The 19,181-nt window shown below is 40.8% G+C and overlaps 1 protein-coding gene across 9 annotated transcripts in view; it reads left to right on the plus strand.

The window, feature by feature from the left end:
• Positions 1-19,181, plus strand: part of Sltm (SAFB like transcription modulator) — a 47,698-nt gene that overhangs the window by 22,396 nt on the left and 6,121 nt on the right. For 3 of the 9 annotated variants that reach the window (XM_015997945.3, XM_006979273.4, XM_076576635.1), the window contains 14 exons: positions 3,555-3,582; positions 4,877-5,348; positions 5,987-6,036; positions 8,573-8,691; positions 10,630-10,779; positions 11,317-11,420; positions 11,531-11,694; positions 12,138-12,223; positions 12,682-12,845; positions 15,422-15,602; positions 16,293-16,417; positions 17,281-17,448; positions 18,186-18,500; positions 18,591-18,735. In XM_015997945.3, coding sequence (XP_015853431.1) covers positions 3,555-3,582; positions 4,877-5,348; positions 5,987-6,036; positions 8,573-8,691; positions 10,630-10,779; positions 11,317-11,420; positions 11,531-11,694; positions 12,138-12,223; positions 12,682-12,845; positions 15,422-15,602; positions 16,293-16,417; positions 17,281-17,448; positions 18,186-18,500; positions 18,591-18,735 — 2,271 coding nt within the window. Of the gene's footprint in view, positions 1-3,554; positions 3,583-4,876; positions 5,349-5,986; positions 6,037-8,572; positions 8,692-10,629; positions 10,780-11,316; positions 11,421-11,530; positions 11,695-12,137; positions 12,224-12,681; positions 12,846-15,421; positions 15,603-16,292; positions 16,418-17,280; positions 17,449-18,182; positions 18,501-18,590; positions 18,736-19,181 lie in introns of all 9 variants that reach the window. The other 6 variants (XM_076576632.1, XM_042281221.2, XM_076576633.1 and 3 more) reach the window with 3 other exon arrangements.

The following is a 19,181-nucleotide window of genomic DNA, read 5'->3' on the forward strand; positions in this document are numbered from 1 at the left end:
AAGCTCAGATGGTCCCCATTTCTAGCTGGGCCAATTTGTTTTTCCCACACCGTTTATCGCATTGCCAACTAGATGTCAGGCAGTTACTGATGTGAGATCATTTTGAAGGCTTATTCAGTCAGGCTGAATATAGGTCCTCTCATTTACCACAGAGACACATGTATATCACAGACTAGGCTAAAGGATGGCAGTAGGATGTGGTTGACTGAAGAGTGTGTGTGAGGCTTGAGCTGACTTTTGCTGTCCCTAGGGTCCGTGGAAAGAGAGGAGCTTTGTGTTAAGTCTTGCAGCATTTGACTAGGGATTGTAGGCCCCACTACAGGATAACTGCTTGACTACTTGCTTTCTAGAAAATGGGATTCATTTCCATGCATGAAATGCTCTTATTCAAGATAGTTCCCAAAGTGGCTAATTTAAAGATTGTTTTCAGACATGTTGCATATTTGTACACAGCTACCATGGGTATGGACGTTTTCCTCTCGCTTTTGTGCTTCTTGACTTGCCTTTAGATTATAAGGAGTTTGGAGCATATGCAGACCACGGTTAACCCTAATAGTGCTGCTATTCGAATGAGTGTGCACTTACCCGTGTCGGCTCTACTCTCACCAGCACTGGTTCCTAAGAATCAGGTCACCCCTCTGTGCTGTGGGCAGTAACACATTAACCACTGTGTGGAGACACTGGGCTTATGAGATCCTTCAGCAGACATGGAGAATTAAGAAAATGTCTAGGGAGCTGGAGAGAAGGCCCAGTGGGAGTCTGGCTGTCCCGGAAGCCACCCTGTTGACCAGACAGGTCTCAAACCCAGAGGTCAGTCTGCCTCTGCCTTGCCGCCACCACCTGGCCTAACTGGACATCTTTTCCTCCAGCCTGTCTGTCATGTTGCATCTTTAGTAGAATAGCTTGACAGCGGTGTGGTGTTGGTGCTGCAAGTCAATCATTCATTAAGATGGCTCGTTTTATTTACCCTTTCGAGGTAAATGAGTAAACCATTCCTGAGTCTGAAAGGAAAAAATGTATCTAGAATTGAAGAATAGCTTAATGTTGTCCCCTTGCTGCTACCACCAGCCATTGCTCTTTGCAAGTGCTGCTCATGAGCTGTGCAATTAAAAGCTCAGAGGTAGTGATTTATTTAATTTTAAAGTGTGTGTGTGTGTGTGTGTGTGTGTGTGTGTGTGTGTGTGTGTCAGTGTCAGCACCTCTGTGGAGGTCAGAAGACAACTTGTGTTGTTAGTTTTTCCGTCCACATATGTGTCCTAGGTATTGAACTCAGATTGTCAGTCTTGGTAGCAAGTGCCTTTATTCACTGAACCATCTTGCTAACTCCATGTGGAAGTTTATTAAATTCTTGGGAACTAGCTAGGCGGTGGTGGCACACACCTTTAGTCCCAGCACTCAGGAATGCAGAGCCAGGAGGATCTCTGTGAGTTCAAGGCCAGCCTGGTCTACAGAGTGAGTTCCAGGAAAAGCACCAAAACTACACAGAGAAACCCTGTCTTGGAAAAAAATTAATTCTTGGGAACTAGATAGGTAGCTCAGTGGTTAAGAGTACACACTGTTCTTGCAAAGTACTAGAGTTTGGTTTCTAGCATCCATGCTGGGGAGCTCATAACTTCCTGGACTCCAGCTCTGAGGGATCTGATACCTTCTTCTGGACTTCAAGGATGACTGAAGTACACACACACACACACACACACACACACACATGCACACACACATTCTCTCTCTCACTCAAAAAAATTTGAACTTTAAAATTGAAAAGAAATTATAGCATACAATATTGGTACACAGACCGATAGGATTTATATTGCTGTTGATTTATATTACAAGTGTGAGGTCCTGAGTTCAGATCCCCAGCATCCATGTGAAAGCCTCTTGTGATGCATGCCCGTAACTCTGGAGTGATGGGGTGGGGATGACAGGATGGGACAGGCAGATCCCTGGAGCTCTCTGGCCAGCCAGTCCAGCTAATTGGTGAGCTCCAGGTTCAGTGAGAGACCTTGTCTCACCAAAATAAAAAAATAAAGAAATAAAATAAGAAATAAAAGATTGGGGGGCTATAGAGGAAAGACCCCTGTCATTGACCAGTCCTCCGTGTGCACGTTTACCAGGCACTCTTGTTCATACACATAGTAATAATGTTATGGTTGTTATCCATGGTAAATTTTTAATTTTGACTTGAATTGAAAGTTTTGCTTGAAATCTTCTTTCACTGCTAGGCAGGAGGAGTTGGTCAGGTCCTTCCTGGACCTGCAGCATCAAAATCACCTGGAAACATGTTAAGTGCTGCACATCCTTCAGCCCTGTTTCAGACCTGCCGAATCAGAAGCTGTGGGACTGGTGCCGGCAGCCTGTTTGAACAAGCGCTTCCAGGCTTCTGTTGTACATTGGTGTTTGAGAAGCAGTGCTTTAAGGCTTTCCATGGGAACTTGCCCAGCTTACCTAGAACCATCTGTATCTGCACAGCTTGTATTTTAAGAGTTGTGTGACCAAGATGTTCCTGGAAACTTCTTTCGAGACTGTTGCACTTACTTACGTTTCTGTGGCTTATGTTGGGAGAGTTTATCTTGGAGGAGCTACCTGAGAAATCTTTGCAGTGTTTTCTTAATAAAGATTTTTCTCCTGGCTGCAGGCAGTAATCTAGTTTCTGCCAAGCCCCTTGCCCTTAAATATGTTATTTTTCCTTGGAAAGACAAAGTTCCTACTCCAAGAAAAACATTGTCTTATTGAGATATTTCTGTTTTAAAGTTAGCATATAGTTAATTTTGGGAAATAGCAAATACTTTAAGCTAAAAATCACTTCTTTTAAATGGCTGTGCTCTTTGCTTTGATTACTTGTAGCACAAATGCCATTTTTTAATTGGCCATTTGCTAATATATTTGTGACGGCTTTGAACTCATTTAACAGATATTTTTAAAAAGGGTAATTTGGAGCTGGCTCTTGATAATCATCCCCTTCCCATGTTGAAGTGTGTAGAAAGGGAAGCAGGGTTTTATTTCTTTATCATTCATTCAATCCATTGCAGATTATACTCTGACTCCTTTTAATAAGGATTTGTTCGAAGTATCTCTGATAGGCCAGTAAGATGGCTCAGATGGGTGAAGGTGCTTGCTGCCAAGCCTAACGGCCTGAGCTGGGTCCCCAGAACTCATGGTGGAAGAAGGAAAGTAAGATTGACCCTCATGTGGGGTCACTCTCCCCACTAAAGTAATAGAAAAAGTGTGAACTGAGCGACAGAAAACAGTCATGCCAGCCTCTATAATGACAGCTCTGTGCCACAGTGAGGTTTGGATTAGATTAACTAGTCTGGGGTAATGAACTGATAATCTTAATGAGAGATTTGCCTCCTGTTTTGTAGAATCCTATATAGCAGAAGGGTGCTCCATAGTTCTAAATGGGTCTGAGTTCTGATTGGAATATATTTGCGTGTGATGTGTATCTCTAATTAATATTTTAAAATTACCCAGCAGTTTAATTTGACTGATTTTGTGATATTATTGAAATGTTGTTCTCCGTGAGTTTATTTTACATTTGATTATTCTTTGAATTTCAGGATGGTGAGGAAGAAGAAAATGAGAAAGGTATGTTTGATGCCAAGTAGAGTTTCCAATTTATGGACATTTAGAAAAGCAAAGTATATGAAAATAAACATTCCTTATTTGAAATCTTATTTTAAAATAGTTTCTTTTCAAATTATCAATTTAGTGAATTAAGTTAGCATCTTAATTTTTCAATTGGTTTTGATTTTGTTTTGAACACAAGATATGTTCTGACTTAAAAGTACATATCAGTTACTGTAGTGAATGATACTATTTTTCACTGTAGATTTAGTTTTATTTTAAAAATAACTTTTAACATAAGGTAAGTAGATTCCGTCTTTAGGACTGACACTGCAGTAACTCATACGTGCTTATTCGAGTCTTAGTTTATGACTCAGTGAATCCTGCACCAATCCTAAGAATGGTGAATGACCAGGAAACTGGCTTTTGTGTGCTACTTTAGAGCAACTTTCGTATGATTTTCTGACATGTGTAGTGGCTTGGGAGAATTATCTTACCCAACACAATCACAGGGATAACCGTAGCAATACATGTGGTCACTATGAGGTTGAGTTCTTGGACAGAAGTCACATTATCCTACTTGGACTAGAAAGGACATGGAGCAGCCTCCTCAGCCAGGCAGAATAAAAAGCCCAGAAACTACGATGGAATAAAGCTACTGACTGAAACATCTCTCATACCTGAGGCCTTTCTCTCTGTGGGAATGCAAGATATCTTTGTAAACAGTCACTGCAGACCCCTGGACAGGATGCAGCCAGCAAGCAGCCGCTTTGCTAGACGTCAAGGAGGAGCGTCTTCGCAGTCTTCTCTAGTGGTGTTGCTTTCGACTCTGGACTGCCCAGGCAGGGATGGAAGAGTGGAAAAGATGGGGCTTGGAACTACTCCGAAGACCAATGTCCTTAGACTGTGATCGTCCAGGAAGTCACCAAGGAGCTCCCAAGGTCATAAGGATTAAATCCCAAGATGAGCGGAACATTGAATAACAAACCTGCACATCTGCCACTCTACCACGGAGGAAAACAATTCAGATACCATTAACTCAAAAGCAGAAATGAAGAGACGCATCTTAAGGATGGATCCATTTTCTCACTGTTGTTGTTTTGATGTTTGTATGTAGAGATCATTTTTTTTTCCCTGAAGAATAAGTGATCTTAGGTAAAGGATTGTGTATGTTAGTTAATCCCTTGTGTTCCCCCTAACCCTCCATCAGTGCTAATGACTGGCTTTATATTTTCTAGGTCCTATTCTAGCTTATGAATGTGAAATTGTTTAAACTTCTTGTTTTGCCATATTTATTCCTGTTAAATCCTCTTAGATATAGCAGGTTCTGGTGATGGCACACAAGAAGTATCTAAACCTCTTCCTTCAGAAGGGAGCCTAGCTGAGGCTGATCACACAGCTCATGAAGAGATGATGGAAGCTAATGCGACTGGGAAAGAAGCTGAGGATGACAACATCTCGGTCACAATCCAGGCTGAAGATGCCATCACTCTGGATTTTGATGGTGATGACCTCCTAGAAACAGGTAAAAATGTGAAAATTACAGATTCTGAAGCAAGTAAGCCAAAAGATGGGCAGGACGCCATTGCACAGAGCCCGGAGAAGGAAAGCAAGGATTATGAGATGAATCCGAACCATAAAGATGGTAAGAAGGAAGACTCCGTGAAGGGTGATCCTGTCGAGAAGGAAGCCAGAGAAAGTTCTAAGAAAGCAGAATCTGGAGACAAAGAAAAGGATACTTTGAAGAAAGGGCCCTCGTCTACTGGGGCCTCTGGTCAAGCAAAGAGGTTTGTTTTTCTATGTCAGTTCTTTACGATACTGAAATTCCAGCATTCAATAAGATCACGCTACATTAAGGGGGTGGCTTCAAGACCATGTACAATAATTAGTGTCTTATGATCCTGCCTAGAATATTTTTGACCGTCATAAGTTACTTTAAAAAAATTCAAGATCTTCATGATATGCAGTGTGTCCTACTGAGTGCATTGTCGAATTGTCAGCATATATTTGTTCTTTTTATTTTTTTGGTTATTTTTGTTTTTTATTTTTGTTTTCTTTTTGTTTTTGTTTTTTTCAAATTGACAATTTTTGTGTTTTATTTTTTAAAACCCTTGTGATGGTGGTTAATGAGCAACTCTCAGTTCTAAGAACACAAAATGAAGTCAAGTCCCAGTCCTGAAATCTGGAGAAGATGGCCATATATCCACTGAATAGAATTGTCAGAAAACCTAGATCTTCAGGCATCTTGGGCAAAATCAGTGCAAGAATCCTAAGAGAGCCATTTGTTCAAGTAGCCTAATGTAGGCCTTTGGAGTTCTCCATGTGTATGAGTAGAACCCAGTTTTACAATGCTGTCAATATCAAGCTGTTTGGTTTTTGTTTTGTTTTTTGTTTTCAATTTTCTTCTGGTGATTTGCCTCTTTAGCTCTTCAAAGGAATCTAAAGACAGCAAGACATCATCTAAAGATGACAAAGGTAATGGATTTTTTTTCTACTTATTCCATGATAACATCACATACTTGCCACCAAAAGTGTTAGTTGTCTGTGTTCCCTGTGATATTTAGTCTTCAGAACTTTGTTGAGAAGATAGAAGTTTTGATAATCTTTAACTGGTGGCATTAAAGAATTACAGCAAACCCTGCCATTGAAACTTTATCCTTTAGTTACTTTGTAAACTCATATGAGCATGAGAGATTGGAGAATTAGTTTTAGTTGCAGTGAGTTTGAAACTTCAGACCTGACCACATCCATTTCCCTATTCTGTCTAGGATGAAACTTGTATCATGAATATATTTGTGTATATTTGTGGAATCTACTATTTAGAAGAAAAGCAGTCTAACATATGGTAGTACTTCATTCTTTAAATTAGGATATACTTATGTTAACATAGCAAGTGTATAGTATTTAAATGTTTTAAAGTTCACCTCCTAATTTGACTTATTTGTGTTGATAGTTGTCTTATGTAGGGAAATAATTTTATGTTCAATTCCTGTAAGAGCCAAGGAACAATAAAAAAATTTTCATTGTATATTTATCACATAGTTGTACATGGTTCTATGTTACATAAGAATGCTACAAGTGTATGTTGTTCCTTGAGCATATCCCCCCCATACTCCCCTAAGGAGCTTATTTTATTTTTTCTTGTTACTTGGGGCTAGCTGGTTGTCTTGTGCCTATGGGCAATCTGGCTTCATCCTGTGCCTCGGCTGTGATGGCTGAAGAGCCTTTGTTTCTGAGAGAGCGTCCTAAAGGAGCATGCACTGCACTCGGGTACTAACAAATCCCTCAACTCTCCTGAGTGTCAAAGGATTTCGTGCATTGCTCTGGCTTTGGTTTGTTTTTGTGGTTTTTTTGAGACAGGGTTTCTCTGTGTAACAGCCGTGGCTATTCTAGAACTTGCTTTGTAGACCAGACTGGTCTCGAACTCACAGAGATCTACCTGCCTCTGCTTCCCAAGTGCTGGGATTAAAGGTGTGCACCACCACTGCCTGGCACATTGCTTTGGCTTGTGTTTCATTGGTATGTTTAATAGTTTGAAGTAATTATTGACTTGATTCAGGAATTCTAATTGTAATACCCCTGTCCTTTACTGTTTGGGTTAATGGATAAGAAAAGGTTTATCCTTTAAATTGAGAAACTTAGTAATTTTGGTTAAGTGGTGCCTTCTGTCTTGTTATTCAAAACTTTTTCCTATAATTAGATAAGTACCCAGGCCCAACTATTGCTAGTTACATGTAGATACACAAGTTTCTAAGTTGCATGTCATAAAGTTAAACATTTTGATGACTGCCTCCAAACTAGGAAAAGCAGTAACTGTTGGTATTACAGTTTGAGTCATTTGTATGGTTAAAAGCCTGAACTGAACAGTTTCTAGAGGTTGGCATTTATCTCATGTGACTTTGAAGCACTTCAGAAATGTTTACTGTTTCTGCTTCTTGTAGATGCGATAGCGCGGCATTTTAGAAAGGATTTTCTGCACCACAGCACTAAAGGAAGAAAGCGTTGTGCACACTAACTAGCTTGTGTGCTTCCTATACTTACATGTGTGAAGTCATATCTGGGTGGAAGCAGTTCAGAAACAAGCTGTGAGCATTTTCCTAGTCTAAGTTATTTTAAGGTCCCTAATCTACCTCCAGCAATTGTTTTAGAAGGTTGTTTCTTATTTAGGTCTTGAGTTATCCAACTGCATGTAATTTCCATTTTCTCCTAATCTTTCTCTAGTAGAAAATGAAGGTGGCTGTGTGTGGTGGCACATGCTTTTAATTCCAGCACTTTTGTGGCAAAGGCAGGCAGATCTCTGAGTTCGAGGCCATCCTTGTCTACATAGTGAATTACAGGTCAGCCAGGGCTACACAGAGAAACCCCTTCTCAAAAAAGAAAAAAAAGAAAAAAGAAAGAAAGTGAATTATTAGAATGTTTGTTCCCAGCCGGGCGGTGGTGGCGCACGCCTTTAATCCCAGCACTCAGGAGGCAGAGGCAGGCGGATCCCTGTGAGTTCAAGGCCAGCCTGGGCTACCAAGTGAGTTCCAGGAAAGGCGCAAAGCTACACAGAGAAACCCTGTCTTGAAAAACCAAAAAAAAAAAAAAAAGATTGTTTGTTCCCACCTCTGGATCTATCCTGTTTTCATTCCTCCTTCTGAGATCCTTCAGGGTCCGTGACAGAATCCAACACTGGAGTAGTCTGCTTGTTGCTACAGGACTGCTTCCAGGCACCCCAGTTCAGTGTAATGGTGTGAGGACAGCTTATTAGCATTTGCTAGAAAATGTCCAAGATGTAGTGGAATTTTCACCCACTTTGTTTTAAAACTCATGTACCAGGAAGTTTACGAACATTCAGATTTATTCTCTCACTGCTCTGATTGACTTTTCTGATGGTAAGTTTGTAAGATTTTAGATATTGTAATGTTAGGCTATCAACATTGAAATGAGAATGGATTTCAGAATGGACACCTATGAGCCTTGTAAGTCAGTGCAAGCACTTAAGCTTCTGGTGTTGGATCCATCCTCCTAGGGAGCACAGGCAGTGCTGGGGGCAGCAGTGGAAGCTCAACCAAGAATATCTGGGTCAGTGGACTGTCGTCTAATACCAAAGCTGCTGATTTAAAGAACCTCTTTGGCAAATACGGAAAGGTACATTCTTTTAATCTCTTAGTATTCAAATAATTACGTAAATATAGTCTGTATGTCATACTTTATAAGTTTCTAGATTTACTTATTTATATTTACTTTATTATTTACTTACAAATTTAGATTTATTTCATGTGTATGAGTGTTTTGCTTTCATGATGTGTGTGCACCAGGTGTGTGCCTGGTGCCTCTGGAGGTCAGAGGAGGTCCTTGAAAGTGGAGCTGCTGTGTGGATGCTGTGAATTGAACCTGTGTCCTCTGCAAGAACAGCCAGTGCTCCCAACAGCTGAGCCATCTTTCTAGCCCTGTAGTCCATATCTTTGTATCTCTGAGCTTTGGGTTATAATGAGTTCCAAGTCTATATTCATTTGAGCCAAGTTTTATTCATGATACAAAGGATCTAGAAGATGCTGAGACTATTTGGTCATCCTGAAAATATAAATAGCTGGAATTAGGTAGTAGAATATGTAAACTGCAGAGGAAACAGGTATCCTCTTGTAGAGGTTCTCATCCACTAATGAGAGAAATGTAAAAGTTGCTGGGTTTATTGCTGATCATGGGACCACCATTCCCAATGTTTGCTGACACCTGCGAGAACCTACTTTGCTTAAACGACTTTCTATTTTAAGAAGTAAAAACCTCTAAAGTCATTAAAACAGGTTTTTGTAACATTAATGCTGCGTGTGCATGTGTTTGAAAGGATATTGCTTCACTAGGAAAAGTGTGTGCCGTTAGTAGGCTCCCTAACAGTAGAGAGCAGGTATAGAACACTTGGCCAGTAGCTAGTGCTGTGCTGCTGTTGGTCTGCATCTAATGCTAGTGCTGTGCTGCTGTTGGTCTGCATCTAATGCAGTCACTTCTTTCTAGTTTAAAAGTGTCTACTTAAATTTTCATTCTCCAAATATACACCATGCTTTTTTAACTTGCTCTGCTGTTATCCTACTTTGTGTGCACATGGTAGGTTTTAAATGCTTATTAAATTAATAACCAGTATTGGTTATCAGAATGATAGTTCCATAATCAACTCTAGCATATGTTGTGTTCTGTTTCAGTAATGTGCTTTTAGAGATGCAAAACAGTACTTTAATGTTGGCACTTGTCAGAATATAAACTGCCTGAGAATAGTGTGTACATGATGACGAGATTGTGGGCTCCAGTTTCTGTACGGCAAAGCAGCCTTTCTTAAAGCTTACATGAAGCCTTACAGCTTCCAACAGCCGCCACAAAACACTGTCAAGTTCCCTTCCTGCCTCCTGCCATCATGTGTTTGTTCCCTTTCCAGCCCTGGATTAGCCATGCTTTTCTTCTCACTCTTCGTCATTCTTGAGAATTGAAATGGTCAGTTAGATACTGATTACCTTACAGCTTTTGTGGCCTAGTCTCCTTTTTTCTTCTCTTTCTGTTTTTTGTTTTTCCAAGACCAGGTTTCTTTGTGTAGCCCCTAGCTGTCCTGGAACTCACTTTGTAGACCAGGCTGGCTTCAAATTTACAAAGATCCGCCTGCCTCTGTCTTCCAAATGCTGGGATTAAAAGCATCTTAATCCTGGCCTTTTCTTTTCTCTTTACTCATTTTTGAAATTTAAAGTGACTCAAAGGAAAGAGTTTAAGACTTTTGTAAACTGTTTACAGACATGTCCATAGTTTTCTCTAAGAGATTCAGGTGTGCCCACCATGAGAAAACTGGTCCAAATCCAATTTCTCTCTGTGTGTTAATTTTGTACTATTTATTTTATTCATGAAGCTTGTTTGGGCTGTATATTTGGGTAGAGGATTAGATAAATAATTCCCTTGAATGTTTTAAGTACATAAAAACATGAGAGGATGGGATTACACCCAGAATGCATCTCCACCCCCCTTTAACCTGAGTTTTCTCAGTGCTAGTCTGATCTATTTAGGAATGTGTACAGCTGTACAATTCTGAAGTGTTATCTAATTTTATAGGTTTTAAGTGCAAAGGTAGTTACAAATGCTCGAAGTCCTGGGGCAAAATGCTATGGCATTGTAACTATGTCTTCAAGCACAGAAGTGTCCAGATGTATTGCACATCTCCATCGCACAGAGCTGCATGGACAACTGATTTCCGTGGAGAAAGTAAGTGTGATTAACTGTTTATAAAGAGGGAGATTAACAAGAGGGCTGATCTGAAAATCCAAAATCTCAAACTTTTGGATTGTCATTTTGGATTGTCAAAATCTCAAACTTTTGGAGTGTCATTGGTGGTCAAAAATTTTGATTTTGGTGCATTTCAGAGTTTTTAGTTAAAATGCTCAGCAGGGAAAGTAGATGCAGATACCTAAAGCCTAAAATGTGAAACAGTCTCAGCCCAAGTATCTCAGATAAGAATAGTCAACCTGTAGTCTCAGTCTAAAAATGTCTCTGTCATGAATGGTGGTGCATGGCTATAATCCCAGAACTTGGGAGACAGAGGCAGAAAAATCAAGACCACTAAGGGCTACGTAGTAAGTTCCAAACCTGCCATGCCTTCCCCAAACTTAGTCATTCTGTATCTGCCTCACAAGTGCTAGGCTTACAGGCATGTGTGGCTGTGCCCAGCTCAACACCATTTAGATAATGCAACTTTAAAGCTTATGAATTTTAAAAACATTTATTTTTGTTTAAACTTTTCAGGTCAAAGGTGATCCTTCCAAGAAAGAAATGAAGAAAGAAAGTGATGAAAAGAGTAGTTCAAGAAGTGCTGGTGATAAAAAGAACACAAGTGATCGGAGTGCCAAGTAAGGATTGAGTGACAGCTGCTAAGCTAAGACCGGTTTCTGATAAACAGACTGCTTGTTCCATAGCAAAAGTAGTCATTCTATTTTCTTGTCTTGGATGATGTGGTCAGGACACAAGCATCTATCAAAAAAGAAGAGAAAAGGTCATCTGAGAAATCAGAAAAAAAAGACACCAAAGATACTAAGAAAATGGAGAAAGATGAGAAGAATGATAATGGTTCAAGTGGGCAGAGCTCAGAGTCGATGAAGAAAAGTGAAGAAAAGAAACGCATAAGTACGTCATGTGTGCTCTTGTTCCTCAGCCGTGTCACTGCTTGTTCTGTGTTTCAGAAGGGACCGGTTTTCAGACGTTGTTAGAGCCAGGAGTAAAAAAGGGGCTTTTAGAAACCTCCTGTCTTCTTTCCTACTACAAGGTCACGTTCTTCTAAGCAAGCTCCCTGATTATCTCCTTAAATCCTAACTGACGTGGGTTTGGAATGTAGCAAAACAGAACAAAACAACAAAAATTTGAGCAGTGGCCACTGACTTCAGTATCTTACTGAATTAGGATCTCTTGGTGTCATTGAAAGTATTTGTTAACAGATTAAATAATTTTGATTTCTTTGCATTTATGTAGAATAAGTATTTTATTTATATCAGGCAGAAGTTCAATTTTATTTATTTATGCTCCTTTTCAATAATATTTTGTTTGTTTATCTAAAGTATTTCTTTTTTTAGGTTCAAAGAGTCCAGGACATATGGTGATACTAAACCAAACCAAGGGAGATCATTGTAGGCCATCAAGAAGAGGCAGATATGAGAAAGTAAGTCTGTTTCCAAAAGATAAGAAAGCTCTTATCTCCAAACCTCTTAGAAAGACATAGCTCTAGAAGTTTTTAAAAGGAAATATTACTAGTTATTTGGACTTTAGAAAGTATTTTGTTGATTTTTTTTTTTTAAATTTATGTGTATGTGTATGAACCCACATGAGCTTATGTTTACCTCGCACATGCAGGACACCTCCCACCCCCCCGCATACACACATAGAAGAAGGTATGGGATCCCATGGAACTGGAGTCACAGGCAGTCGGGAGCTGCTTTGTGGTGCTGGGAACCAGACTTGGGTCCTGTGCAAGCGCAGTAAGCGCTCTTAACCACTGAAACCTCTGAGCCACCTCTCGAGTCCCCCTCATTTGAACTTTCTAAATGACCAGTGAAAGCCAGAAATACATGACCTCAGATTATTTTAACTTCTAGTCCTGTTATGGTTTTTCTTCTGTAGGTTCATGGAAGAAGCAAAGAAAAGGAGAGGGCTAGCCTAGATAAAAAAAGAGACAAAGACTACAGAAGGAAAGAGATCTTGCCTTTTGAAAAGATGAAGGAACAGAGACTGAGAGAACATTTAGTTCGTTTTGAAAGACTGAGACGAGCAGTGGAACTCAGAAGGTAGGAGGAGCATTTTTGACACCTGTCTGTAATGTGCGTCTTTAGCTATAATCCAGCCTGCTAGAGATTGTGTTCCCCAGAAGACTTGATTGTCATTCTCAGGAAGTGAAGGTATGACCTAGTGATTTCTTAAGTTTGCATAGCATGCCACAGTTTGCAAAATCCTTTTTCATCTCTTATCTCCAACTCAATTCTGTAAAGCTAATTAAGCCCGCTATTTAATACTAAAATATAAGAGGCCTGGAGAGGCTTAATGACTCTTCCAATGCCATGTGTCTAATGAGTGGCAGAGTCGGGACTCAGATCCAAGTCTGACTCCAAGTCCAGTGCTCTTTCCTCTATTCCAAAGATGCTGCCATAAAAATCATGTCTTAAAGGAGAAGATAATTCCAGATAGTATCAGAGTAAGCTACAGTGTTGAACTACTGTCCTAGTGTGGGAAACCTGCAAGGTTCCCAAGTGAAGGCTGAGTTGCTCTCTGAGCTTTAATGCAGTCCCTACTCCTCATTAAAACGGACCGTTTTTAGTGTCAATATAAACAAACCAGCATGGAATATTTCATATCTACATACCCGTTTTTGGGTGCCACATGAAATATTTCTTAGTGTGTTTTTAATCTGTTAGACCTGTCCAGCACAGAGGTCACTCATGGAATTTCATCTACTCAGTCTCAGGTTCTAGGAACTTCAAAAACCGCAGCTTAGGAATACAACCATTGCCTCTGTGTGGCTAAAGGAGATGATTCTTGCAAAACTCACCCCCATAAACGCTAGCTCCTAGCCTCTGCTCGTCAGTACAAGGTTTGGGAAGAATAAAAGTGGGGAGCTACTAGGGCGGACTCTCAGACCTGTCAAACCAATGCCTACTTGATTTTTAAAATCTCCCTATGTTGTTCAGGCTTACCATTTACTCCTGAGCTCAAGGGATCCTTTTGCCTCAGTCTCCTGCTGAACTCTAACCACAGCCATGCATGCACTGCACCCAGCCCATTGATCCTTTAAAATAAACTGGTGAGGTGTGCCTTCTTCACACTCATGGAGAAAGAAAGGTCTATAGTCTATCTGCCTGTAATGTCCAGAAAAATCCAACGTGATGATTTAGCAGTAATATTAAAATGAAACAAAAGTGATTTGTAACAAATATATACATATATATATTCCAGATATAATATTAAAATGAAAAGTGATTTGTAACAAATATATACATATATATATATATATATATTCCAGATATAAATGTGTAGAAGAGACATTGAACTAGTCAGATGTTTGTATCCTATTAGACTCACTGAGAATGTGAAAGCTTCAGACACAGACCGATTTTGTGTGTCACAGTGGTGAGTCATGTAACAGGAGAAGCGTGGGCATTTGGACGTGATTTCTGAAATGGTAATGACTCGGTTAAGCCCTCAACAAAAGTATACCCCCCCCCAAAGGGTAAATTTTAAGTTGTGTCATTGAAGAATTCAATACATAAACCTGTGCTAAAACAAATAAACAAGCCTAGCCCTTCGTAAAAACAGTTAAATTCTAGGCTACCTTTTAAAGTTTTTTGTTGTTTCTCAAGGCATGGCTGTCTCTGGCATAGGAAGGGGTTCAACAGTATTAGATGTTCTTTGCTCTGTAAAACTGCTGACAGTTCATGCATCATCAAGTGTTGTAGAATTCTTGGTCTCCACCCACTGAACGGTAATAACAGACTGCTGTGTTCATGTAAAATGCCACATCAGTTTTTGTGGGAATAGTACTGACCCATTAAGAATATTGACTTGCTACAGGCAAATATGCAAGTGAACAAAAAAAATAAAGTGGATTACCTGAGTGTCAGGAAATGAAGAAGCACTATGCAAGGTCTAGCATATGTTTGTACTGAATTATCTCGGACTCAAAAGCATGTTACCTGGAACTATCTATTAGAAGCCAGTGTACAGCCATAGTGGCCCTTAAGGGCACCATTCTGTTATATAATATTTGCTATAATTGTGTTTGTGATGATAATTCCAAGCCATCAGAATGAAGTATATACATTATTTAAGGAGATAAGGACATATGGTAAATACTAGAAAATTTCTATCAAAAATAATTGATAGAAGTTGTAGTTTTGAGCTGGATATGATGGCACACACCTATAATCTCAGTACTTGGAGGCAGAGGCAAGAGGTTTGCCACAAGTTTAAGGCTAACCTGGTCTACATAGTGAGTTTGAAGCCAGACAGGGCTACATAGTGAGACCCTATCACAAAAAGCCAAGAGAAAAATTGTAGTTTTATAAATTTATATACATTTTAAAATGTCAATTACTGTTTTTTTTACTATGGTGGGATTTTCATTTAACCAAATCATCTAAAAGGCAAATAGTGTGTAAAATTTAGCTGCTTAGTTGACACTCATAAATAAGTGATAAGACTGGAATATGTTTAAAGTTTTATTTTGCGTTCTTTCCAATTACATTAAAATTACTAAGATTAATGTGGAATTTAAAATTGCCAATCACAAGGAAAAATTCAAATTCAAAGCTATTATTTTTCACACAGTACTAGCATAATTTAAGTATTTCTAAATACTGATTTTTGTTAGACGAAGAGAGATTGCAGAAAGAGAGCGTCGAGAGCGTGAACGCATTAGAATAATTCGTGAACGGGAAGAACGGGAACGCTTACAGAGAGAGAGAGAGCGCCTAGAAATTGAAAGGCAAAAACTAGAGAGAGAGAGAATGGAACGCGAACGCTTGGAAAGGGAACGCATTCGTATTGAACAGGTGCAGTCAGAAAATCTTTTCATCTTGAACAACTCACTTTGCAAACCCTGTGATTTTTGCCCTCCAGTTTGCTTTACTTACTGTAAAGCTCCTGTAGATGAGAATGAGCACTGAAGTGTCCCTGACAGATAATGAACTAGGCACCGGTTCAAAGTACATTGAATAGTGACTTCCTTATCAATTGCAAGTAACCTGTAGCTCTGCAGTATAATGGCAGCCTAATAGTATGAGCATAGGACTGAGTCCAGAGTAGTTGTGATCCAGGCTCTGTCACCACCCCAGACTTAGAAAATAACAAGGACTTCCTTACTTATCATGGGAGTCATTCCCAAGGCTGGAAGGAAGAACGCCTCTCTGTAATAGTTGCCACCCAGGGCTTATGGCACTTAGTTCTCTCCAGACGGATATCAAGAACCCAGTTTTCTCATTCCTTTTAGGTGCTTCTGTTTAAGTCAATTTATTAAACTAAATCTGACCTTCCCCCAAATGCTCACCAGTTTGTACCACTCAACCCCTGCCTGTTATTTTAATGTCACCCATCGTAGCTGTAGTCTAGGTGATTGAAATCTAATGTATTTGTCCCAGTTGTGTGCTCTGCCTGGTGCTTCTCTAGGACTCTTTCTTAACCCAGAGGCGCTTACCTTCCGCCTGTCTTCACTGTGTATTTGCTTCATTCCTGTGTATCTGAAGGAGCGGCGTAAGGAAGCTGAGCGGATTGCTCGGGAGAGAGAGGAGCTCAGGAGGCAACAGCAGCAGCTGCGCTATGAACAAGAGAAGAGGAATTCTTTGAAACGCCCGCGCGATGTCGACCATAGGTAGTGCGTCCTTTCTTCCTCCGTGACTCGCTTGCTGTCTTGTTTTTAGTGAGCGAGGGTGAGAGAATTAGAACACACATGCTCCTCCCGGCTTTGAAGAAAAGGTCGTGGCTAACGTGGAAGGGAAAGGACCCAGTGTGGTGCTCAGGTCTCCCCTCTGCTGTTTTTATGAGGGTCACAGTAGCTGAGGGCTGAGGGTGTAGCCCAGATGTAGTGCTGGCTTCCCTTGAATGAGCCAGGCCCTGGCTCATCCCCAGCACTTGAAGGGAAAATAAGGTAACTGGAAACGGCTGGTGAGAATCCATTATGATGTGCTGTCCGGTATTGACTTTTCCATTGGAAGATGTAAGGACGGGCAGTTTAGACTGGGGAGGACTAGCTGGGGGGGGGGAGGAGGGAGAAGGTCGCAAGCATGATATCTGAGTTTATCTGCCGGGCACCCATGTAATCTTAGCACTGAAGAGGCACAGATAGGCAGACCCCTGAGCTCTCTGGCCAACTAATTGAAAAATTAGTTCAATCAATGAGCGTCAGGTTCATTGAGAGATCCTGTCTCCAAAAATAAGTGGAGAACGACAGAGGCAGTCACTCACATTGACCTCTTTCCTCCACACAGGTGTGCACCCAGACAAGCACTCCAACAGCCACACACAAAAGCAAGCAGCTGTTTTCAACTGTTTTTCTCTTCTCATGTTTATGACAACAGCATAGAACTGTTAATCCTGTCCTAGCTCCTCACTGTTCTATCTTGAGTTCAGTAGCCTTTTGTGTCTATAGTTCCATATGGTGTCTATGATTCCAAGTGAATGCTGTTTGATTATCATAAAATAATTTGTATAAATGAGCAAACGTTTCTCTTCAAGGCGAGATGATCCTTACTGGAGCGAGAACAAAAAGCTGTCCCTAGATACAGACGCACGATTTGGCCATGGATCTGACTACCGTCAACAGAGCAGGTTCCTGGACTTCAGTCACCGAGAGCGGAGCAGGTTTCCCGACACTGCCTCTGTGCAGTCCTCGTCCTTTGAAAGGTAAGTGGACACACTGAGGTGCTGATGTCTGAGACAGGAGCCTTGCTGTTCATAACTGCTTCTCTATAAGATGCTAAAGAAGTGCTGAGTCAAAATAGAATGTTTAGAACAAATTGTGTGTTTACTTTGGTTTTCACTGATGAGGTAGTGGTATTCTTATCTTCAATTGGATGGGGTCCTTGGGAGGTATGGGCTAAAGAGTTGAAACCAGCCAGGGCTACACAGCAGTTTGACATTCTGCCTCATAAAAACCAGTTAAAAAGCTAATTAAAAACAAGGGTGGCCGGGTGGTGGTGGCACACGCCTTTAATCCCAGCACTCAGAAGGCAGAGCCAGGCGAATCTCTGTGAGTTCGAGGCCAGCCTGGGCTACCAAGTGAGCTCCAGGAAAGACGCAAAGCTACGCAGAGAAACCCTGTCTCGAAACTCCCCCCCCCCCCAAAAAAAAAAAAACAAAAAAAACCAAAAACAAGGGTGAGTGGGGAATGCTGATTTTGGATGTGCCATGGCTGTCAGAACAGTGAAACATGCAGGCTGGTAGGAACTTGACTGGTATCATTTCTCTTGGAAAAGAAACCAACCTTAATGCTAGACATAGCTCAGTTGAAAAGAACTGTTAACAGTTAGTAATGGAGCTTTTCTAATCGTCTGAAAGAAAGTTTCATGATTCTAGGTTATGCAAATGAAGTTTTGCATGTAAACACTTCTGAGGATCTGCATTTGTTCTTTCCTCAGTAGACGGGAGCGCTTTGTTGGTCAGAGTGAAGGAAAAAAACCAAGACCAGCAGCCCGAAGAGAAGAGCCAAGCTTTGAAAGGTACCCCAAAAACTTTAGTGATTCCAGAAGAAACGAGCCTCCACCACCAAGAAATGAACTTAGAGAAACAGACAGACGAGAGGTACGAGGGGAGAGAGACGAGAGAAGAACGGTAATCCTTCATGACAGACCTGAGGTCGCTCACCCTAGACACCCTCGAGAAGCCGGGCCCAATCCTTCTAGACCCGCCTCCTGGAAAAGCGAAGGGAGCTTGTCCACAGACAAGCGGGAGTCAAGGTAGTTACGCGCTCCTTCCTCACGGCATGCTGTACATTGTTCTCAAGAATTGTGAAGTGAGGTTTTGATCAGTCTTGTTTGTGTTCACAGAGTTGAAAGGCCAGAGCGATCTGGGAGAGAAGTCTCAGGACACAGTGTGAGGGGTGCACCCCCTGGGAACCGCAGTACTGCCTCAGGCTATGGAAGCCGAGAGGGAGACAGAGGAGTCATCTCTGACAGAGGAAGCGGAGCTCAGGTAAAAGTTGCTGGGAGCTTTCTGTTGAGTCTTTAGAAGACTCTGAAGCACTGGAGATAGACTCTATTTTTTTTTTTTAATTTAATGTTTATTATTTTTTATGTGTATGGGTGTTTTGCCTGCCTGTGTATACATCTGTGTACCACTTTTATGTCTGATGCCTGTGGAGTCTAGAAGAGGACTTCAGATCTCCTAGGACTATTAGCCTAGTTATTAGCCACCATGTGGGTTCTGGGAATTGAACTGGGTCCTTTAGAAGAGCAGCTGGTGCTCTTAACTGCTCAGCCATCTTGCCAGCCTATAGGAGATGCTCTTGACAGGTGTCCATATGGAGAACCATTCTGTTGTGGCCAATATTGGGTAATTAGAGTGACTGAGAGACCAGCTTCTTGCAACAGATCTTTCTTGAGTTTGTTCTTTATAGATGAATAACAGTTGTTCAAAGA

Source organism: Peromyscus maniculatus, chromosome 7 (genome assembly GCF_049852395.1).
Source record: "Peromyscus maniculatus bairdii isolate BWxNUB_F1_BW_parent chromosome 7, HU_Pman_BW_mat_3.1, whole genome shotgun sequence".
Classification (NCBI taxonomy): Eukaryota; Metazoa; Chordata; class Mammalia; order Rodentia; family Cricetidae; genus Peromyscus; species Peromyscus maniculatus.